Below are 19563 nucleotides of genomic sequence, written 5' to 3'. Positions count from 1 at the left end.
ACAATGAGTCCCTGAACAAAGTGGGGGTCAATATTAAAAGCAACAGTCAGTATCAGCTGCTTTAAGTACTATAGTGCATCTCATCCTCATGGACTGCAGCAGATTTGTCAGTACTTGCTGTGAAATGTTACTCCACTCTTCCACCAAGGTATCTGCAAGTTCTCCATCACGTCTGGGGGGACACGGTTACATGTAATTTTCCACTGCAAGGACAATCAGCTGTCCTTCCTGTCTTCCTGCAGCACCGTCTTACATTACAGACATTGCAGTTTATTGCTCTGGATACATCTGTAGTCCTCACGCCTCCCTGCAGCAGGTCTATGGCATGTTCACGCAGGTGAGCAGGAACCTTAGACATCTTTCTTCTGGTGTTTTTCAGAGTCAGTAGAAAGGTCTCTTTAGTGTCCTAAGTTATTCTAACTGTGACCTTAATTGCCTACCGCCTGTAATCTGTTTCTGTCTTAAGGACTGTTCCACAGGTACATGTGCAATAATTGTTTATGGTTCACTGAACATGAACATCAATGAAAAACATTATTAAAAACACTTTCCAATAAAGATCTGTAAAGCTTATTTGGATTTTACAAAATGATCTTTAAAATACAGTCTCCTGAAAAAGGGACGTTTCTTTTTTTGCTTAGTATAGCTTACCAATTTTATACAACAAACAGATGCCATGCAATTGGCCCATGGTAGAATGCTTACACGAATCCACTGGCATCCTCTAGCCAGAGCATTCACTCCACGGGCTTAGGAAACCTCATTTCCCTGTTCCCTTGCAAGGAAGGGGGAAAAAAAACTGCAAATCTGCTGTAATATTGCCTTTTCCTCTGTGATGCCTGACTACAAATTGGCAGGTCTGCAAGGACAAGTACCAACAAGTCAGGTGGGAATTAAAAAAAATCACATTTCAGAGAGTCAAGCGATCACTCGAGTGCTAAACACTCCTTTTCTGTGCAGAATAATGGGTCTCATGGGTGTAGATGCTGCTTGCCCACATGTTCTTATATTAAAGCTGCTCTCAAACCCACGTTCAGAGGCATCTATATGAAATAAAAGAACTTGTTAAAGTAGGGCTATGCAAAGTGAGCGCCATATTGCTCAAGGCTCCTTGAAAATGATCCTGAAACGATTGTCTGAATTTCTCCATCTACTAAATTTAATTGAGGCAATAATTTCTAGCCAAATAGAGGTGCACCTAAAGTATCTGATCTAATTCATAAAGTGCTTGATAAATATGTGTATATGTGTATTTTCCATCAGCCCAATCTCATGTTGCATAAGTGTAATTCGCCTGGCATTTGGCAACAGTAATAAGCACCATCAGAAAAAACTGTCCTGTACAGGTAAAACATTTTTGTTCACCAAAGTATAATGTAAATGTACCTTTAGAGGCATCCAAATTCTCACATTTACATACATAGTCCAGAAAACTGGCTTTGTTTGGGTTTGACTGGATACTCTTCCAAAAATTTCTCAGACTGGAAGAAAGGTCACCACACTTCAGGGCTATAAGCTGGAAGGGACTAAAACCTTCTCTATAAGTAAAGTAGAGATATAGTAGTAAATGATCCCAGACTGATCAGAACAGTCATCTAATTATGTTTGTCCAATTATGTACTCAAATTATATTCTTCTAAAATCAATAGACATAACTTGAGGGTACCACCCAAGTGGCCAGAGGTTGCACCTTAAAACCCCAATTTAGAACCTAAGTACTAAAGAGAGCTTGGATTTGTTTTTGCTGCTAATCTGGCAGACGGCCAACAGTGGATGCACTCTGGGGGACAGGTATGTCTGGCTACTTTCTCCTTGTCCTTAACTACCCTGATGCAGAGTCATATTGCTGCAGGCTATTTTTATGGAAATAATTTCTTCTAGACACTAATGTGCAGTACCCTGTATGAGTGTGCTTGGCCTGAGATGGCTATTTAATGAGTGGTAGACCCTAGCTGCTTAGTGGTTTCAAATGGCCCTTAGCCAGGAGCTTATTCTCTTCAGTCAGAACCATGACTTTCCATCTTGTTGCCTTGGATCAAAAGAATGCTACTGGGCCTTTTTGTTGTACTGTATTTTTTGTTGGTGCTGACAGTCATGCAAACAAGCAGTAGCCAGCCAACATCCGTTGCAAATTCTCTCTCACATACAACACATACTCAACAACATTGGCTTAGCTGGTCTTTGTATACAATCCCAAGATTCCTTCAACCTGGAGAGGTCCACACACTTACTGACTATGCATAAATAAGAGGGAAGTAGAAATCAGGTCCAAATATTTTCCAACATTCATTTTATTGATAACTCATTATCTCTAATTTCCATTAGAGATAATGTTTTTCTTCCTTACAATCAGTTCATTTATTGATTCATCTTCAGTAGTCAGTAACCAATTGTCCTGGTCAGTGTTGTGGTGGATCTGGTGCCTATCCTAGGAACACTGGTTGTGAAGCAGGAATACACCCTGGATTGAAAGCCAGTCCATCGCAGGTCACCATATGCACACACACACACGCACTCACACACATTCACATCAAAACACACTGCCAACTCAACAAAGGACTTTAACAGGTGGGAAAAGTGGAAGGTTTTAGCCTGGCCGAGTCAATCACCAGACTTTAACCCAACTGAGCAGCACTTCACCTCCTGAAGAGAGACTTCTAGGAGCACCCCCCCCGCCCCCTCCTATAAATTGCCTATAAATTGGGTGGTCTGATACGAAAGGTTCTATATTGTTTAACACATCTATATGTAAATACCAGGAAATAAAAGCTGAAATCCTAAACTCTCATCTAACTCCTTACGTAATGAACTGAACATAAGGGCTAATACAGTGCATTTTATTTCCATACATTTTAGGTCCCATGATGCTAGATGTGCCATTTGTTGGCTATACTAACCAGGGTCCAGAAGAGGTAAATGGTGAAGAGCGCTACAGTGAGAGCAATCAGACCCACAGCCTCCAGTCTGCTGGAGAAGTGAAGGTGGTCCACAGCTCCCCGAAGACACAGCCAGCCTGAGATGGTGGCTAATGGCGTGATCAGCAGGAAACACACCATGTCTCCGAACAGCGTGCGCTTCTCCTGGCGCAGCCCGGGGTTACGGAGCCACTGCACAAAAGGCAGAAACATTTAATTAAGACAGCTTGTTAGGAAATATGCAAACAAGCATAAAATATCTCCACCTGCAAGTTGCCAAATTTCCCATGAACTAGTTCTATAGCTGAAAGTTTTATCCACAAGAAAATAAAAAAGAGAGGAATATTGTTGATACATAAACAGCTTTCTCTTTCAAATATGGAGATTTACAGTAATCACGATTCAGATCATTCTTCATGGCTAATGCAATATTAAAACCAGGCTCTGCAAAAAAAAAAAGGAAATAGCAAACATTATACTGCTCACAACCATTTCAAAGTGATGTGATATTTGATGCATGCAGATTGTAATGGTCACATTATCATTTAAAATTAGCATGTTACTGTTTGCCGAAGTGAGCGCCACACGGCGCCAAGACAGATAGCCTTTTAATATTTCATAACTCACAGATTCCTTGCCGAGATACATGGAGGCAGTTTATTTTGGTTGGAAAAACGATTGCTGTACTTTCCTAAAAATGTCAAATTAGGCATTTATGTGAAATGCTGCTGAGGGTCGCCTTCTGTCACTGTGGGTGTAATTAGCACCATGTGAATATGCAGAGACTAGGAAACAGATGCTTAACAAATAGGCCGAGCAGGGCCCTGCTGCATTGCAATTATGCATTCTGGTAACCTGACACAGACGCGCAGCAGGGAGACGCTAGCGAGCCTGAGCTATTAGCCCTGTTCCTCTCATTTAAGCTCTGCCCACTAGACAATTCTCTCGCATAAATGGAAATGGGGACTTAATGAGCACATTATGCGTTCAAATCGAAAAAGCCTTTATCTTAGCTTTGGGATCTTTAACACCAGGATGTTAATCAGCATATTAGGCTTCTCATTACTCTGGAAATTTGTATGTGAGAAGCTTGATCACAGATTTCAGGAAGTGTGGGTTGGTTGGCGTGGCTGATTCAGAAGTGCTGTCGAATGTGAATAGATCATTTAATAACATTGATCATTACCGAGGTCCAGATTATCCATGAACCTGCTATGAGGAAATGGTTTTGTTGTTTTCAAATTCAACTTCCACTCTCGCTCTTTCTAACTCTGCACACAACCATCACGTTCTATCTGTGCATTACAGAGCTCTGACACACACACACAAACAAAAAGACAAACATTCTTTCTCTTCTTTAATGCCTCATACTCAGACACATGCAGATATACACACAAACACACGCTGTGTATTGCAACTAGTGCAACAAATTCTTCTAAAAAAACACCTTACATTTCTCTCCCATCGCACACCCAGCCACACCTTTTGTCACAGCCAGATGAGAAGCAGTGTCACCTTGTTTGCAACAAGGCTACATAGCCTCTGCAGACGTGAGAGTGTTACTAGAGCGAGCGTACCTCAAGGAGAGGTCGTGCCTTGCGCTGCACACTGAACTGGAAATGGCAGAGCTCACAGAAGCTGGTGCTGGAGGCTGAGAGCCAGTGCTCCAAGCAGCTGCGGTGAATGGTGCCCAGTGTCCCTGTGCACTCGCATGGGGACAGCAGCTCCTCCTGTCCCCCTCCATCATGGCAGATCCTACACATGGGTCTCTCCACTAGAGCACTGGAGGGAGAAAGAGACGCGTATGCTTTAAACGTCAGCTCACTCTTCAAAAATATTAATACAACAATTTGATAATGTTAATACAATTGATAAGCATTTAGAGTTACACTGAGTTGCTTTATACCACAGTGCTGTTGAATTCTTGATTGTGATTGGTTAAAAGCTGTCCTTAAAAAGAAAGAAACCACTAGTATATTGAGCAACAGACAACGAACTGGTCGGCCAAGGAAAACAACAACAACTAATGACAGAAATATTGTGAGAGCTGTGAAGAAAAACACAAGAACAACAGTCCACAGGGCTGAGGTGGTGGTATAACAATCCACTATTTGAAGAAGACTTAGAGAGCAGAATTATAGAGGCCATACCACAAGATACAAACCACTCAATCAGAAATCAGTAAGAATCAGAAAGCCAGAGATGAGAACCAAGATTAACCTATTCCAAAGTGATAGAAAGGCTAAAGTGTGGAGAAAGAAAAAAGAAATGATCGGCTCATGATCCAAAACATACAAGCTCATCTGTGAAACATGGTGGAAGTAGTGTCATGGCTTGGGCTTGCATGGTTGCTTCTGGAATGGGCTCACTAAACTTTATTGATGATATAACTCATGATGGTATGATGGTATTAATTTTCTATAACTGCATCTTTGACAGTACTGTTGGCTGTAATTCAAATCACAGGTTTATATTAATGAACTGGTTCTAATACGTCATCGTTTCTATGGTAGCAACTCACAGGGATTATGCAGTCAGACACTGCATAATCCAAGGCTAATAAAAAATGGATTAGAAATGTTTATTATTTAATTAATGTACAGTAGGTGGTATTGTGAAGGTTTTTTCAAAAGACATTTATTTACCATTCTCGAGTCCATATCATGTTGTGACACTCAGTAAATTTCCACGGCGGAAAAGTGTTCAGGACGGATGATGGAGGAGTGCATTCCGGTTTCTCAGTGACATGAAAGCTACACTTTTTGAGTCTTATTAACTTCAAGAGAGAAAAATAAGACTCTGGTGAGGAAATGACTGTTTGTAGCTGCTATATTGTAAGTGATAACAGAAACTAACTTATCTCATGGATTTTCCACTACATTAAAATATAACTATAAACTGTAAAAACCTTCATGAATAAAATGAATTGGAATTGTTGGCCATTCGCTATGGTATAAAGGTTTTTTTTTTTTTTTTTTAAATCTAATTTGATATTAAGCAAAAAGTTAACCAAGGAATAAAACATACCACGCTGTGCTGTTAATGGAAAATAATCAACTAATCAACAAGTGGTAACGCATCATAGCAGCACATCCTATTATGTTTCATTCCTTACTTAACTTTTTGCTGAATATCAAATTACATCAAATCAAATACTGTTCAGTATTTTTACATGAACATTTCAGAACCATAAACAGTCAAAATATTCAAAGGAAATTAGTGATTTTCCATTATCTATGTAATAAATATAAATACAGATTCTATGTAATAAAAAATGGTCTTAGATTGGATTAATTTGTCAGGTTCACTGCTCCGATAAATGGTAACACTGCTCCTAGATGACAACAGACGATGTTAGACGCTGCCTTAGAACACCAATAAGGACAACTATGTTAAAGCTTTTAACAACTTAAACAATGAGGGCACCAATAAGAACAAGTCATTGTTGTTCTGATTATCAGATTGTTCTGATAATTGTTGAAATTTCCACAATTAATAGCAGTTTAAGTGTCTGATTATCACACATTTCAAGGTTCCTCAATTATTTATATATTATTTAATTATGGAAGCAGATGAAGTTGTTTTAATTGTCGGGTTGCTTACATTAGTGATGTGTATATTTAGAGCAATAATGTGATTAGGCAGTAGTCTTACTTAAAATGGCAGTGGTCCTACTGGTTAAAATGTAATTCATTTTTCAAAGATGCTCATAATGCGCAGAAGGTGAATAAAATATCATTTACATGAGATGAAGTGTCATTGGGAGCCAGGGGTGTAACATGGCCTGGTCATTGGGGGCTGTAGCCCCGAAGATTTTTTCTTTAGCCCCGAATAATTCTCCACTTAGAGCGGTTTGTCACTACGTAACTGAATGTCAGTAAAAGAAGATGGCGGTGTTGTAATTTTGTATATTCAGTGAATGGAGTGTTGTATTTTATCCTCAGTGAATGGAGGCTAGACCAAGACCAAGACACGGTTTACAGGAAATATGTAGAAATACTCGTGTCTCAAGTCTGCCAAACGCTAGCTCACACAGTCAGTTAGTGTAAGGGGAAAAATGTACATACACTGTTTTTTTTTTTTGTTTTTTTGTTTTTTAACCAGTAAAGGGGTTGAAACTGAAACACTAACGTCCTCTCATGCTGAGCAGGAAAACAAAGTGCTTAAATGTCTATATGAATTCCAAGCAATGTGAACATGTTTTGAGCAGAGGATAAGGACAGCTAACATACAGTAATAGCTTAGCTGTGCCTCCCCTTGGCTAGCAACACCCAACTAGCCTAGTCTCGTGTTAGATAGCCAAAAAGTTTGATATTTTATTGGTCTGGTAGTCCTGCAAACAGTGATAACAACTGAAGCATTTTTTAAGCAATTAGAAAAATGTATTGAAACAGTCTTTTTTCCATACATACAAGTACAATTATAAAAAAATGAAACAGTCTATTTAGAAGTACGTTTTTGAAAGTTTTTTGATGGAGAAGAACCTGAAGGGATAGACTCTATGTGAATATCAACAGCTCATATGTCATTAAAAATGTATTCAATCTTTGATGTTTGAATAAAATGAAAAAAAAATTCCCTTTGTCTCTATATCCTACTGCACGTCAGGATTTCTCAGAAACACGATGCATTTTCTTTCTCACTTCTCTGTGTTTACTGTGTGATCTTTGATCATTTTCACCAATAAAATATAGATCTGTGTAATATTTTCTGTATATAATACGGTACTGTAACTACTGTGTATACTTTATTATGAGCATACAGAATGACAAACATTTCAGCTTTTCAGATAGCTGCAGACAGACACAAGGACGTGTCCTACAAGTCAATGTGACCTGACAGCAGTGTGCCAGCCTAGTCTTTGAGCATTATGGGTCTGCGGTTTTTTTTTTCCCCCAGCCATCGGCATTGACCCTTCTCAGTTGTGACAGGCATCTGAAGCTGGCTGTGGGCACCGGCGTGTTTGGGGAAGAGCGATGGAGGGATATCTGGGCCTGGACTTTGATGCACGTGCTAGGCTCGTGCATCACAAAGCGGCTGTCAGACGTGTTAATCAAAAATCTAAATTTAGAGGCTGAGAGCTCATTTATTACACTCCTGTGGCCAGACACCTCTGGACTCTGACAGCATGAGCTGCTTTGTGATAAAGCTCACAAAATGTCTACTCTATTCAAAAACTAAAGAGGAGAAGGTTTTCTTTTTTTTCAAACATGCTGTTCAACCATGTCATTCTTCACAGAATGTGACTGTTTCTATTTTAATCAGAATCTTTTAGGAGAATTGCTTTTTATGAGTTTAGGTTAGACACTGTAATGGTAACACTTTGCTTGGATTTTATATTTAAGAGAACACGTCCCATTACTATTATCTTAAAACAGGGGAAAATCTGTATTGGAACTGCCGTCTTTTGATATTGTGGTCCTCATTATACTGTAAAGCCCCTGCATACTCAGACACACAAAAGTACACAAATTGTACTTTTCCTCATCACGATCATGATGCCACCAAGGACACATCTTTTGTATATTCAGTATGTATTGTTCTCCTGGAAATGTGAATATACAGGGGAAATTTTTCATACTTTCGACTGGCAAAACATGGCAAGCACATCACACACAAACACAGATACAAATAGGAGGTGCAATATTATTTTTTTAAAGCTGAAAGGTTTTTAAGAAAATCACAAAGCTTCACATGATATACAGTAAGGTTAAGACTAGAGGTGTGTCCCATGAGACGCAACGACAAAACCTGCAAGCGGGAAGGAGCGGTCCGATATGAAGCTCACAATGCATCACTTTGTACTCCCAATGCATTTACAACTTCCTTATTTACTGCCTGGTCAGGGTTAAATTAGGCTACTAGTTTGTACCTTGATGGTACCACTCCAGTGACAAGATAAGACACAGATTGGTACCTTTATATAGAGTCTATATCAGTCTGTAGGTTTACCATGTTCCTATAGAAAAATTAAATACTCAATCCCACTGTATATCTTTCTGTATTTTACACTACAGTACTTTCCATAAAGTGTTTTTACAGGTAGCTCTCCATACCTCTGTTTGGCTAATACTGCACTGTTCATAAGTTGTCCATCCTTTGCTGCCATGTGTTTCCAATACTGTGCCTCCTCATTCGCTGAATTTGTCTCAGAGTCCATAGCTTTTCCTGGAAGGGCGGGTTCACAGCTGTCTGAGCTCTCCATTGGAGCAGACTCGTGTCCCGTAGAGCTTCTGAGAGGCGTAGTATCTGAATGGTCCATTAACACCTCAGGAAAGTGGCTGCAGCAGCCCGTCGTCATGGCAGCAGACAGATGATGCCGGTGTGGTTATAGAGTGTTTCTCATCTGGCTGAAAGAGGTGACAAGAGAAGTCCCTCAGATTATTATTTGGTTAATGCCTTTTTATAGCGTGAATACATTTAAGGTTTACTCGTTAGACTGAAATTTTATAAATTTGGTAAAAGGAAATTCCAGGGTTGATCTAACATACATTTATGACTTGCTAAGAGAGACTTGCTATGTAGTTTTTTAGGCCTGTTTCCAACAATAAACTAACACAGGAGGTCATTAAGATGAAAAGACAGCAAATTCATAATAAAATCCATTAAAAAAACACACTGTAGAATTAACTTGACTAATACGTAGGACATTTTGCTTTAGTATACATGAAATATTATAACTATAAAAAAAAATTATGTATTAGTATATTTACATATATCTGTCAAGATAAATGTACAAAAATTCAAACAATTTTTTCAAATATTGTCTATGAAGCATCTCAAGTGCTTTGTAAACTAAAACTGAAGCATGCACAGTACCGTGCAAAATCACCTTATATATTTAATACAAACTTTGTTATAGATATTAATTTTATGACGTCTACATTATGGAGTCGATGCTCAGTAAAAAATTATAGTTCATTTTCTTATAAAACTGCACACACTATACCTGAGACTACTTTTTTATTGAATTTTTTTAAACCAAAGGGTCATCAGACCAAATATTGACTTTGTTTCATTAATTACTATTTACTGCATTTTATAGTGGGGGTTTTTTTTTATGTAGAAACAATTAATTTAATTATTTTTGAAGCCATCTTTGCTCTACAGCATTTCTATGCATGTGCCTAAGACTTCTTCACAGTACTGTATATTTTGAATAAATTGCAAGATATAAGAAGTTTCAAAACTCAAACTATGGTTTATCAGCACTAGCCTAGTGTACTTTTGGGACTCAGCAGTGAACAAGGCTGTATATGTTAGATCAAGTACTGGAAACATGTCATCAAGATGACAGTATAAAGGAAATGAAGCATGCAGACATCTTATATGGAAAACCTGTTGCTGTTTCAAATCTAAGCAGACATTTATTGACTCATTTTTTACTGTCATGAAATAAATCAAAACCAATGAAACCACTAAAACATAAGATCAAGCCCATTTTTACAAGCTCTGTTAAAGTAAGAATAAAATCCAAACATATATAATAGATACAAAAAGGCTACAGACCCTTGTTAAAATGTCAGGTTTTTCTAAAAGAAAAAGAAAAATGAAACTAAGATAATCATGACTCATCTTTTCACACCTTTAATATGGAACTGCAAAGTATACAAATAAAGTGGAAAACAACCAAAGGGTTTTTTTTAGGGGAAAAAAGAAAAAAAAAAAAACTTTCCATAGCCTAATTCCACAAGTGTACACACCCCTAAACTAATACTTTGTTGATGCACCTTTTAATTTTTTTATTTTTTTTTACACCACTCAGTCTTTTTGGGTAAGAGTCTATCAGGATGGCATATCTAGATTTAGCAACATTTTCCCAGTCTTTCTTCTAAAAACTTTCTAGAGACATCAAATCGTAAGGGCGAATCTCCTGGGCACAGCCCGCTTCAGGTCACCCCACAGATTTTTAATTGGATTCAGGTCTGGGCTCTGGTTAGGTCATTCAAAAACATTGATCTTCTTTTGGTTAAGCCATTCCTTTGTTGATTTAGATGTAAGCTTTGGGTCACTGTCGTACTGAAACGTGAAATTCCTTTTCAGCTTCAGCTTAATAGCAGATGACTGAAGGAAAGCATGATGCTGCCACCACCACATGTGGGGCAGTGGTGCCTTAGCGGTTAAGGCTCTGGGTTACTGATCGGAAGGTCAGGGGTTCAAGCCCCAGCACTTCTAGGTTCTGGGTTACTGATAAGAAGGTCAGGGGTTCAAGTCCTGGCACTGCCAAGATGATCATTATCATTGTTTCACTTAATTGTATACATTGTAATTACACACTGGGGGTGGAAAAAGTTCTGGCATAATTCATCTCTGTTAATTTTTTTTTAGTTCACAAAAACCTGCCAGTTTAACAGGGTTGGGTAGAGTTTATAGATATATTGTATCTAAGCAATTCAGGTCAATACCTTTTTTTTAATTTTTTTATTTTTTTTTTTTAAGAGTCCAACAGTGTCTTTTAGTAGTCCGTGGATTTTAATTGTCAATGTTCACAATCACAAGCTTTAAATCAAAATGTGTATAAATATGGTAACACACATAAGACACAAAAAACAAATTCAGAATTTCAGTTCATTCATTCATCTACTGTAACTGCTTTATTCTGGTCAGCGTTATGATGGACCTAGAATTTCTCCAGGAACACAGTGCACAAGGCAGGAATACACCCTGGATGGGACAGCAGTTCATCGCAGGGCACCACACACACACACACACACACACACACACACACACACACACACACACACACACACTTAGGAGCAATTTAGAGTTGCTAATCCACCTACTGACGTTTTTGGACCATGGGAAGAAACCAAAGAACCTGGAGGAAACCCACATGGACATGAGGAGAACGTACAAAACACTGGCAGTAACAGGACCTCAAGAGTGAACCCATGACCGTGAAACTATGAGGTTGCAACACTGTTTACTGCACTGCTGTGTTGCCCTTGCCCACAACAGAAGAGTTAAAGACAACTCAAAACTAGGCTAGACCTAAGAATTAAAACCACCAGTCCACTGCACAATCTTTAGTTAATACTGTGAGAGTACTTATAAACAAATACATTCATTCACAAATAAGAATGAAAAAAGACACTGATAAACCTATTATACAGCTCAGCAACATGTCTCCAACAAGTGAATCAACTTTGCAGTTATAGCCAGTGCATTGACAGTGGTTGTATTGTGTTCCTACTCATTCACAGAGGGTAAAAGACATCTCCTTTAATTTCCCAAGGCAATGAGACAGAATGAGCTCACCAGTTAGTCAGTGAGCTGCATTGTTGCAAGCTCACATCACACTACAGAGGGACAACACAAACCCTGTGCTTTGCTCCGATTCTCCCCACACCATGCAAACAGATGTGAATACACAACACAGTGCTATCTTTCAAGCCAGTGAAGAAGTACCAGTTCATTTCTAACGATGACACGACAGTATGCCAAGACAAGGTGCCTTTCAATAATTCACTGTAACTAAAGGCTTTCGCAATGCTCCGGCTGGGCTGGGCGTTGGTAAAAATAACAGCATTGTAACTATTGGAAGTGAAAGCATTGCAAGGACAGGAAAGAGCTGTCTTTCACAAGTGCATGAGCATATAAATAGTAGGTGGGGCCTTCCTGACAAATCAATGGACAGGGAAAGGTGTTTTCCTGCAGCACGTATACGGTGTAGGTGTTCATGCCAAACATCCAGTTTCAAACGTAGATCTCACAATGTAATGAGGACACCGTCTTTATGATTATACTGCAGGTGTCATGAATAGGCAAATGTGCTTCCTCTGCATGATAGGGTTCATTTGGCACACAATCAAAACAGACTGATACTAGGTCGTGTCTAATAAAGACAGTTTAACAGATTGTTAAAAAATTAATTTTAGTTAAAAAAAAGTTATATTTTTGTAGATACAAAAAAGTATCATCGTAAATAGTAAAAGTATCATCAAAGTAAGTTTTTCATAAATTCGCTACTGTTTTATTGGCAGTTTGTTAGTGAACAGAAATATTGCGATACAGTGCATCCGGAAAATATTCCCAGCGCTTCACTTTTTCCACATTTTGTTATGTTACAGCCTTATTCCAAAATGGATTAAATTCATTATTTTCCTCAAAATTCTACAAACAATACCCCGTTATGTCAACGTGAAAGAAATTTGTTTGAAATCTTTGCAAATTTATTAAAAATAAAAAACAAAAAAGCACATGTATATAAGTATTCACAGCCTTTGCCATGACACTCAAAATTGAGCTCAGGTGCATCCTGTTTCCACTGATCATCCTTGAGATGTTTCTACAACTTGATTGGAGTCCACCTGTGGTAAATTCAGTTGATTGGATATGATTTGGAAAGGCACACACCTGTCTATATAAGGTCCCACAGTAAACAATGCATGTCAGAGCACAAATCAAGCCATGAAGTCCTAGGAATTGTCTGTAGACCTCCAAGACAGGATTGTATCGAGGCACAGATCTGGGGAAGGGTACAGAAACATTTCTGCAGCATTGAAGGTCCCAATGAGCACAGTGGCCTCGGGCATCTCGCGCTGGCCGCCCGGCCAAACTGAGCGATCGCAGGAGAAGTGCCTTAGTCAGGGAGGTGACCAAAAACCCGATGGTCACTCCGACAGAGCTCCGGCATGTCTCTGTGGAGAGAAGAAAACCTTCCAGAAGAACAACCATCACCGCACCACTCCACCATTTACCTCAGTAAAACGCACATGACAGCCGGCCTGCAGTTTGCCAAAAGGCACCTGAAGGACTCTCAGACCAAGACCAAGACAAAGATTAAACTCTTTGGCCTGAATGGCAAGCATCATGTCTGGAGGAAACCAGGCACCTCTCATCACTTGGCCAATATCATCCCTACAGTGAAGCATGGTCGTGGCAGCATTGTGCTGTGGGGATGTTTTTCAGCGGCAGGAACTGGGAGACTAGTCAGGATCGAGGGAAAGATGAATGCAGCAATGTACAGAGACATCCTTGATGAAAACCTGCTCCAGAGCGCTCTGGACCTCAGACTGGGGTGAAGGTTCATCTTCCAACAGGACAACGACCCTAAGCACACAGCCAAGATATGGCCAAGAACGTGATGGAGCTTGAGAGGTCCTGCAAAGAAGAATAGGAGAAACTGCCCAAGAATAGGTGTTCCAAGCTTGTAGCATCATACTCAAAAAGACTTGAGGCTGTAATTGGTGCCAAAGGTGCTTCAATAAAGTACTGAGCAAAGGCTGTGAATACGTATGTACATGTGCTTTTTTGTTTTTTATTTTTAATAAATTTGCAAAGATTTCAAACAAACTTCTTTCACGTTGTCATTATGGGGTATTGTTTGTAGAATTTTGTGGAAAATAATGAATTTAATCCATTTTGGAATAAGGCTGTAACATAAACAAATGTGGGAAAAGTGAAGCGCTGGGAATACTTTCTGGAAGCACTGTACATATCTATATAGATAACACGATGATACGGTATTTTCAGCATATGTTCAAAGGGAAAGGTTTGTTAATATTTTAATTGCACTTCAGGCTAACACACATATACATATATATATATATATATATATATATATATATATATATATATATATATAGCTTCCAAAAATGAAAAATTGCTCCTTTAATGGCAGCGAGGAGATGAAAATAGGAGAAAAGACAAGAGAAGAGAACAGAAGAGAGATAGATATATGTAAAATGCCAAAGTACAAAGAAGTGAGACGAGACCACATGAATTACTCTAGCTGCAGCTGCTCTCTGCTCTCTGCCTTCTAACAGGGCAACTACAGATAGAAACCACAAGAGCAAGGCATGACACTTTAGATCACCACAAGAAGTGAAAGAGATCAGCAGTATCTCTAGCATAGTAACATGTTCAATTAATTGTAATAGTAGTGCCTGTATACTAGCTTATGTTGTTCCCAGTGATAAAGGAATACTATGTGGGAATACACTCATATATATATATATATATATATATATATATATATATATATATATATATATATATATATATATATATATATATATATATATATATATATATATATACACACAGTTGTTGACTGAACATGCTTCATACATCCATTAATTCTAAATCAGGCTTTAATACTATAGTAAGTAATATGTTAAATGCACAAAACTGAAACATGACCAGAAAAGAAACTCAGTAATAAGGGATTTAATGTCAATGCCGTTGCATAAAGTCTACAGTGCATTTTCACATGGAAATGACTGACAAATGTGTTTCAGTTTTTGACTGGAGGGAGAGCTGAAAAGAACTGAGAGAATGTGGGAAGACTGTGTGCTTCAGATAAGATGCTTAGCTGACTATGATAAACAGGGCGAAGCTCTATGGCCTTGAACTATTCTGTCATGTATCTATCTATATATATATATATATATATATATATATATATATATATATATATATATATATATATATATATATATATATACCCCCACTCACACACCCACTAAGCACTTTCACACCCACGCACATAAAAGCTGACAATGCAAAACCAGCCACTTTAGCACTGCAGAGCAGTTTGACCTTCTGTCCTCTAATTCATTTATAGTATAATTGTTCGTTGATAGTTCTGGTGTTCTTAAGCGGATATAGATTTTTCGCAAAATACTAATTCATTTCCTTCACGTTCTTTTGACGCATTGTTAATTCAGCGTGGTAAGGCTCATAAAAGCCAAGAAGTAAAGAAGAGAAAGAAGACTATTGATGCACATCAAATGCCTTTTGTCAGGAGAGAGCAAATTCAAATCCTGACAATGCCTGTAGCTGGGAGTTCGAGAGAGCAAAATTGGCTGTGGTTTCCTGGAGGAATGATGTTCCTTTCGCTCCTGTCAATCAGAGTGATACTAACCAATTATCGGTATCGGTCAGCTCATGCAAGCAGGAGAGGGCAGTTACCATTTTCATTCAAGTGTGCAGCTGCCCTGTGACCTAGCATGTGCAGAAGTTTCAAAATATGAGGTGGCTTCACATATCTTACAAAAAACACATGTTAAGTTTCACCCTCCCTGATTGGTAGTTGCCATGTGATAGGGGAGAAATTGGCAAATTACCAAATTGGGAGAAAATGGAGTAAATGTTTATATTTTTAAAGTGGATGATTTGGACAACTTTTCCAAAAAAGCATCTTAAATATGTCATAAATTAGTATTATTTTAATAGAATATACTGTATATCCCATTATAAACTGACAAGCATGAGTATCGATTCCTGTTCTGTATGTCCAGTGAGGAGCCAAAAGTCTTAAAATAACAATGTACCCAAAGCTACACTTACATTTACCAATTAAGATCATCAATAGAAGTACTGCAATTTATACAGCAAAAAAGGAAAGGACTGCTCCAAATTAGTTTGAATTGAGATATATGCATGTTTACTTTTGATTTGTCACATAACTAAAAATGACACAACAACTAGGAGTGCAACACTGAGTATGAATGTGTGCGAGTGTGTCTGAGTGGGTGTTAGAAGTGCTGTCAGTGTGAATTGCATCCACTGTCATGGCCTGAAGTAGTGTTGCCTGAGCCAGAGCTGCGTGTGTGTCACAGCTGTGAAACTCCTGAGGGCCAGCTGGTCACACAGCGCTGATCCACACGGACACCAAGCTTCTCTCTTTCATCTATATGCTGTGTGTCAGCCTCTAGCAACATGGCAGCTCTTGTAAAAGGCTGACACGCAAAGGAATGTCCTATTTTATATGCACATAATTCACATACATGGGTGACTACCTTAAAAAACACTAAAGATTCAACATCATACATTAGAATGATCAACATATAATACAACATTCAAGTTTTTTCCCACATTTTTCACGGTTAAAAGTTCTCCCTGCACTCCCCCAATCCCCCATACACATTTTTGCTCTGTCCCAACAACACAGAAACAATGTGGACTGTCTTGGAAGCCCTGAGGACTGGCTTGAGAACCACTGCTATAAACAACATATTTATAACATAACACATTTTTTTTTTTATCAGTTAGACATATATAATTTCAAGCAAGAGAAAGTTATGGGCTGACAGGAATTCATTCCTTTTATGGTCATCTCAAATCACTTCTTGTGACCAAAAAGCAAGTATAAGATGGCTAGTAATGCACAAAGTGTTTTGTTTTTGTGCAATTATTTTGATGCTCAGCTAGATAAGAAAATGTTCCTCTTAGTGGTTATTTCTAAGTGGCCAATTAGTCTAACTGCGCAATCACGGCTAAAATCACTCTTTAATTTCCCTTATACAAAAGTCTTTTCAAATAAAGAAGCAGTGCATTAGTAATGATTTTCTCAAAGCAGTGACTTGAGCTAGGTGATTATTTGATCATATTTGACTCTATACTTAGGTAGACATTGCAAACCAAAAACTTTTCCCCCCTCTGAACACACACATTCAAAGTTATCAGTTTAAGTAAACACAGTAAAGTCATTTTTGATACTGGTTGGAGAATTGATATAGATATCAATACAGATATACACACACACACACACACACACACACACACACACACACACACACACACACACACATACACACATATATATATATATATATATTGATCTATGGTGAGCCTATCACACCTAATCCTGTTTGATTTGGCACAAGATCTCCATCTTACATTCCTGGCTCCTCACCAGTGTGGGAAAGGGAGCAGACAGGCTTAAAAATAGCAGCAACCCCACCCTGAGACAACCCTTTTCCACAACGCCACTGACCACATCTAATAACTTCAGCCCAGCTCTTAGTGCTGCTCTCAGGACCCTCCTCTTCAACAAATTAACCATAATGGCTACCCAAAGCAGTGCCCGTTTCAAAGTCAGCACACTGGTGAACACCAGGAATATCTTAATACACTAATAGTCAAATGTCTGGAAGGGTTTTCTTCACTTTTACTAGTTTCTACTATGTTCGAATAAGAATGAAGACATTAACTCTTTAAAATAACACATGGAATTAGGCCCAGAAAAGTGTCAAGCAAATAAAAACTATTTTATATTTTAAAGTCTATATAGTATTCCTGATGAAGCTTTGCACACTCTCTGCATTGTCTCGAGCAGCTTCATTGTGGCGTTTCACCTAAAATGCTTTTCTTAAAGTTCCAATAACAGGCTGAACATGTCTCCACTTCTCTTCTGAATAAAATATTCAAAACTACTTATTTTGAATAAAAACTACTTACTTAAAACTATTTTTTAATGCATTGGCCTTTTCACTAGGTTAACCACAACCCTTTATCAAATTATCAAATATATGACATTAAACTTGTATATTTGAAAATGGGTGCCAATATTTATGTCCACTTTCTATCACAGAGTTTCAAAACAAGCTCAGACATGCCTTTGTCAAGTAGCACAACATAACAATGACCACAATAATAGCCTTTTGATAAACATTGGCCCTTTATGGTCACAAGCTCGCAGTTAAGTTTTGTTGGTATGAGCTGAGGTGTGCCAGCTGTTCTGGTATGGTTCATCTGTACCAATTACACAGATACTGTGTAAATATAGAGGCAGTGAGCACAGAGCAATGCTACTTTAAACCCCACAGAATGTTTGAAGCCCTGGATGCCAGCGCATTGGATTATCACTGCTTATACAATGTCCATGATGTCCATCAATTTGGTCAATAATTATAGCAAATATAATAAGTAGACTAGTATAAGCAATAATAAAAAAAAAAATGTTGATAATCACAATTGCACATGTGGGACCTTGTATTAAAGTGTAGATTTAGGCTTTAAGTGCAGAATGCAGGGGGCACGGTGGCTTAGTGGTTAGAATGTTTACTCTGCACCTCCAGGTTGCCAGTTTGCATGTGCTCCCTGTGCTTTGGGGGTTTCCTCCGGGTACTCCAGTTTCCTCCCCCATTCCAGACATGCGTTGTAGGCTGATTGGGATTTTCCAATGGGTGTGTCAGTGTGTGTGCAATTGTGCCTTGCAATAGGCTGGCCCCCTGTCCAGAGTGTCCCCCGCCTCGTGCCATGAGTTCCCTGGAATAAGCTCCAGGCGACCCTGCGACTCTGTGTAGGATAAGTGGTATGGAAAATGGATGGGATGGATGAATCATAATGCACAGATACGGGTCTTTATCAGAGGCACCATGACATTTGCAGCCTTGGGCATGTGTGCTATGTGAAGACAAAAAAAAAAAACACCAAACAAACAAACAAACAACAACAGAAAACCTGAGAACAAAACACCAAACCACACATGATGTGCAAATTAATTTATACGTCACTCTGTGCATTCAACTAAAACAAGAGTTGCTGTTTTAAAAACAGATCAATTTACATGAAATGTATCTTAGGAAATGTCTGTGTATTTGTAGGCTGCCTAACACCCACCTACCTAGTTGCCTATGATGAGTCATTCAGTGCATGATGTTGAACACATAAAACAAATATGTACATTTAGGCTGTAACATAATAAAGACCAAAATAATAAGACGAAAAATACTGTCAGTGTTTTATGTTTCACCAATGTTTCAGAGCAGAACGGTTACTTATTTTTCTGAGTACACCATATATGGCCAAACGTTTGGGGACACCTGACCATCACACCCATCAGTGAGCCTTCCTCAAAGTGTTGTCACAAAGTTGTATAGAATGCCTTTGTCTGCTGTAACATTACAATTGCACTGGA

At 38.5% G+C, this 19563-nt stretch overlaps 1 protein-coding gene across 2 annotated transcripts in view; it reads right to left on the bottom strand.

Annotated features, from left to right (window-relative positions):
* marchf3 (E3 ubiquitin-protein ligase MARCHF3) overlaps positions 1–19563 on the bottom strand; it is a 28337-nt gene that overhangs the window by 2143 nt on the left and 6631 nt on the right. Inside the window, exons 2-4 of one of the 2 annotated variants that reach the window (XM_017490054.3) lie at positions 8972–9265; positions 4493–4697; positions 2898–3107 (exon numbers count right to left, since the gene is read on the bottom strand). In XM_017490054.3, the coding sequence (XP_017345543.1) occupies positions 2898–3107; positions 4493–4697; positions 8972–9216 (660 nt within the window). In that variant the 5' untranslated portion in view covers positions 9217–9265. The remainder of the gene's footprint in view (positions 1–2897; positions 3108–4492; positions 4698–8971; positions 9266–19563) is intronic. The other variant, XM_017490055.3, reaches the window with a different exon arrangement.

Source organism: Ictalurus punctatus, chromosome 16, assembly GCF_001660625.3.
Source record: "Ictalurus punctatus breed USDA103 chromosome 16, Coco_2.0, whole genome shotgun sequence".
NCBI classification, from domain to species: Eukaryota; Metazoa; Chordata; class Actinopteri; order Siluriformes; family Ictaluridae; genus Ictalurus; species Ictalurus punctatus.
This window is presented reverse-complemented; position numbering and strand designations above follow the sequence as displayed.